This window comes from Poecilia reticulata, linkage group LG6, assembly GCF_000633615.1.
Source record: "Poecilia reticulata strain Guanapo linkage group LG6, Guppy_female_1.0+MT, whole genome shotgun sequence".
Taxonomy (NCBI): domain Eukaryota; kingdom Metazoa; phylum Chordata; class Actinopteri; order Cyprinodontiformes; family Poeciliidae; genus Poecilia; species Poecilia reticulata.
This window is the reverse complement of record NC_024336.1, coordinates 18114857-18119818: the sequence shown is the minus strand read 5'-3', so window position 1 is coordinate 18119818 and position 4962 is coordinate 18114857. Positions and strand designations below refer to the sequence as shown.

The window sequence follows — 4962 nt, the reverse complement described above, 5'->3', positions numbered from 1 at the left end:
CTTACTGCCGGCAATGCGGACCAGACTCTGACACCGGTCATACAGGGACCTGACAGCCCGTATCAAAGGGCCCGGTACCCCATACTCCCGGAGAACTTTCTTGCTTCTTTTTATTTTAAATTTGATATCCAAAGTCATTAAGTAGTATTATTGAATGTTGAAAGAGTCACTTGCATGGTGCTGTAAGTTCAAGGAAAATACTTAAAATTTAAGGGAAATAAGTCATAAGTTTCTGAAAAGTAACCATTAAGGTCAAAGAAAATCCTAAGTTACGGGAAATTCCCTGTAACTTTTGGAAAACACAACTTTGGTTGTGCCAATATTGTTGTCAGTTTAACTACTTGACTCAGTTGGATCTCTAGGAGCAGCTGAGGTCTGCAGTCCATTCCCTGCAGACCCGAGCTACCTGGTTGACCCAAAGTTCAGAAGCATATTGTGCACTGTGTGGTTTTGAGAACAGTGCTTACCTTGTAGTAGTGATGCCAAAAAGGCAGTAGAAAGGCTAGTTGAACAGAGGAGTACAATATGGCTGAAGGGCATCTGTCCGTCTGCCATCCAACCCAGCAGAGTCACTATAAGAGAAGCCAACAGACCCAAAACTGTGGCTTGGAACTGGGAAATTTGTCAAATGAAAGGATCATTAACTTTGAAAGAAAAAAGAAATCATTAGTTCTTTAGTTAAATGAACATGTCAAGATTTTTTTTTAAAGCACCTGTTTAAGTGCAAGGTTTCCAAGAATCAGCATCCACCTTTCTCTGCTAGAATCAATTTTCCCAGCATTTACCTAGAAACATTAAAGATGTATAAGAACAGGGGAAAAACAAAACAACCTAATGTTTTATCAAAGAACATTTGGAAAAACAATAAAATACTTCCATTTTATTGTCCAACTTTTGATAGGTGACCTTTGACCTTTCAGTTAGGGGGCGTTAACATATGGTATCCGGCAGCCGGATGTCTGGTTAGCTGTTTTATGCCGCCGGATATCCTGTAACCGGATGTCTGGCAGTCAGACATTTCACCACCAGATTGTTTTACACAGTACCCAGAAGTGAGACCAAGAATGTCTGCCATTCATGGGATCAAATGTTTGTTTTTTTTTGTTTCTTTTGACAGGTGACCTCTGACCTGTCAGTGAGGGAGTTAACATACAGTAACAGGTCCCATTGGCAAACTGGATGTAGCAGTAGAATATTACAACTGGTCACAGAGTCTGAGAGGAAGTCTCATACTCAATACATTGTTGTGTATTAATAATTTTTAAAAATTCTTAATCACAGATTGTAACTACAAGAACAATCATTAATGGCTGGAGTTGGTGAATCCTAGTTGACTCCTCAGGATACTCAATCAGATTAATTCATAGAAGGACATTGCCTGGGATATTCAGTTATGGGTAATCATTAGCTGGGCGAGTCTTACTCAATAAACCAGCTAAATAGATTTTCTACAAATCCTAATTATGTAAGACAGGTTTGGGAATCTCAAAACATGTTGGATGGAGAGCTCTTTAAGTGTTAACGTCTCAGAGTAGGGATATAGGAGGAGAGGGGTCAGTTCATCCTATTGCCAAATTGCTAAAGGACAGCTGTCTAAATTTTATTTTGGCAGTATGTTTAATTATTGGCATCTGTATGAATTAGAGACAAATTTTGTTTTTAAAAATTTTGATTGTTATACATTGATTGCACAAAGGACCAGACCCAAATCAAGCAAATCAACAAAAGTCCGAAAACCTCTGAGCGGGGCTGTGCTTCTGTTAGCTGTCACCCAACCCTGTTTTCCCGCTTGCATTCAAAGGACTCACAGCAGTGGACAGTCTCGATGCCATAGTCATTTCCAGATTCCCTTTCAGTCCTAAAATAGCTGGAACCAGAATGAAGATCTCAGAGATCTCCTGGAAAACATCCCAGCTCTGCCACGAGAAAACACAGGGAACAGCTTCATTAGACCACTGACTCCAACTTTGATCTGAAAGAGGCAGTTATATTTATTAGGAAATATGTTATTTGTTTTCACCTAACAGCATATGTGAATGAGTTTTGAACTCTCTTATTTTAACCCCCATATACTTGCTTTATTGATTTCAGTGCACCACCATCATTCTTTCTCGAGCAACACAGTTTCCACCAAGTCTTTTCTCAAACTTTTCTTATTACAATCCATTTTCCACCAAAGTTGTCTGTTGTGTTGCTTCCCAAACCACCCTGTTCAATAACTTATCATTTCTTCACATTTCTATTTGACTTGCATGTGTCTTCCTAACCTTGGCTGATTGACCTCTATATGCTTTCTCACCTGCACAACATCAAGCAGCATCCCAGCAGAAACCGTCCCGAGTCCGGCCAGCACAAAGGGCACCAGAATCTGTAACACCATGGAGCACACCGATTCTGTGGGTCCACTTGAAACTTGTGCATCCTTTGCTCTCAGGGTTCTGCTGAATCTGGACACATTCGGAAGCTCACCAGAGAGCAGAGGGTCGGACTCACTGCAGTCCTGAGATTCGCCCTCCCAACCATCACTGACTGGAGATAAACTTCCATGAGAGTCACAATGGCTTCCAGAGAGCTGGGATAAGGATTGGACTGAGCCGTAGTGCTGGATGCCATGTGTTCCCAAATGGCTGCTTTGGGACAAGGTCTTATCTGGTGATTTTGGGACAACCATGGTGAAAAGTTGGTCGGGATGCTTCTCCTGCTGCGCAGAGTGGTGATTTTGGAACCTGAAAAATGTCTGAAACATTTGAGAAATTAGACAAGTGATAAATTGGAAGAACTCTTACACTCAAACATTAAGTCCCACTGCTCCCGTTAGAATAGGTTAAAAACTGCATGTCTTCCCCCCTATTCATTCTGCCAATATTCTGCCTTATCTACTGCAACTAAAGGCCATTAGTGCTAAAAAAAAAACTGTAAGAATTTGTCTTGTATCAAAAAAACACGAGGTATTTTTCTGAAAAAGTAGAGAAAGTAGTGAAACTTTCTGAAACTTCCTAGTAAAGCATCGGTGGATGTGGGATGATGAAGAAGACCCAGCCAACTCCACTGTATGCAGATGGATCCTTCAACTATGAGAAGGAAGGGAAACGGAGGCGGACAGTAAGGAGTGCTGTGAGGCCCAAATGTGTGACAGTTGGTTGAAGTCAAGGGTTAACAGATAAATGACATCTGTGTGGGGATTCAGGGTGAAAGTTAATAGGTTTGACAGATGGTGAGGCTCAGGCGCTTAATATATGAAAGGTGAGATGGTGAGATCAAGGTTAGGGGTCAATGGATGAGTAATAGGTTGTGGGAATCAGGGGTCAACGGATGACTGAAAGACGGTGTGGTCCAAAGTAAAGGGTTAATGAATGAGTGATAGAGGTGGGAGGGAGACAGTATTAATTAGTCCAATTTCGACACATTAATACTTCTTTGACTCTCTTAATTTAAGTACTGCAATAGCCTAACAAAAGCTTCTATTTAAATTATTTCAATTATTAACTTGAGTTTTCCAAATGAGTATTTTTATTTTGAATGATCTCTTTTTGGGGGGGGAAATAGTTCACAGCTGTTGTTTCTGTGTCATCTGATGGCATGGATTCCCTGCATTATCCATTATCATTCCTCATGCTCGTTTACCATCAGGAGCACTGAGGCCGCGTTGTATGATATGAACAGGGTTATTCATTTAAAATTCTGCAGCGATAAGCAGGTACCAACACAACAAGATTATCCAGTAAGTGAGGAGGAATGGTGCATAAATGCAACTTCATCGCAAGCTGTAATAATGTTGGAAAAATACTAGAAAGTGGTGAAAATAGTTCACATGGTGAAATATTCAAATTGTGTAACTTATTAAAGTGTTGAAAAMTGAGTTAATGGAGATTAGGGGCTAATGTGTAGTCCTACACACATACAGAAATGTCTGAAGGAAAGCAACAAGCGTCAAAGAGTGTCAACATCATGAAGCAGAAATGTTCTCATCTTGATACAATGTCTCTCCACATTCAGTCTCAACCCTTAATGCCAGTGTCCTCATTTTTAAATATCCACAGCCTTACCAAACAGACAAATGATAAAGTAAAATGTCTTACCGTTTTGCATTGCTGGAAAGACTTCTACTCTGTGACACTGCTGCTCAGCAAGACTGTCTTCATCTGAATGGTGCAGTCAGTATCCACTGTGGCATTACCCATTAGCCCTATGCGCACACTCCTCCAAATAAACACTTTTACCCTTGTATGAAACAAATCAGTACCGTACACACACACGCGCGCGCACGTACACAGACACACACACACACACACACACACACGCACACACACACACACACTCCACTCATTTGACAGCTGTTTGTTATGAGTGCTTTTGCAATAAAAATGCCTGATGACAAAATTTTAACACCAATAGTGCTAAGAATCTAAATCAGTTCTGGTGCAGTAAATCCTCCAATTTAACCAGTAAGAGGAACATTTCATGAAATACATTGTTTGTCTGTTCAATTTACTAAAGACATCTTGTCATTATACTGGACCCAGTCCCAGTCACAGACAGTATATGAGCTTATTGCTGGTGATATATCATAAATATATTTCAGTTCTTACATAAGAAAACGATAACTTGAGAAAAAGGCTCTTCTCATATGCACTTTCAGAAAATACACAGGCTTTCTAAAATCGCATACAGCTAATTAAAGAACCGTGTTCTCCGAACCTGAGATGAACATCAACTTGTTTAGCGCCTCACGAATCACTCTCTTAGTGTGTTAAAATAAAAACCAATTTTGTTCTATGGATAAAAAAATAAATCTTCTTCTTGAAATTTATTGGTGGTTAGTAAAAAAAAACTGAATTAAAAAAATAAATAATAATAATAAAAATATATAGACTATTAATGTTTTTGATCCCATGCTTTCATCGTGACGACTTCGGCACTCAATGACAAGAAGTGGCGACTTCATTGAACTCAATTTCCCAT

General features: G+C 39.8%; 1 protein-coding gene across 3 annotated transcripts in view; it reads right to left on the bottom strand.

Moving 5' to 3' along the window:
• The window catches only part of slc41a2a (solute carrier family 41 member 2a), a 24480-nt gene extending 20307 nt beyond the window's left edge, over positions 1 to 4173 (bottom strand). The window contains exons 1-6 of one of the 3 annotated variants that reach the window (XM_008411615.1): positions 4080 to 4173; positions 2470 to 2737; positions 2300 to 2394; positions 1809 to 1916; positions 714 to 785; positions 468 to 612 (exon numbers count right to left, since the gene is read on the bottom strand). In XM_008411615.1, the coding sequence (XP_008409837.1) occupies positions 468 to 612; positions 714 to 785; positions 1809 to 1916; positions 2300 to 2394; positions 2470 to 2671 (622 nt within the window). In that variant the 5' untranslated portion in view covers positions 2672 to 2737; positions 4080 to 4173. Of the gene's footprint in view, positions 1 to 467; positions 613 to 713; positions 786 to 1808; positions 1917 to 2299; positions 2738 to 4079 lie in introns of those variants that run through there. The other 2 variants (XM_008411614.1, XM_008411616.2) reach the window with 2 other exon arrangements.
• Between the last annotated feature and the right edge of the window lie 789 nt (positions 4174 to 4962).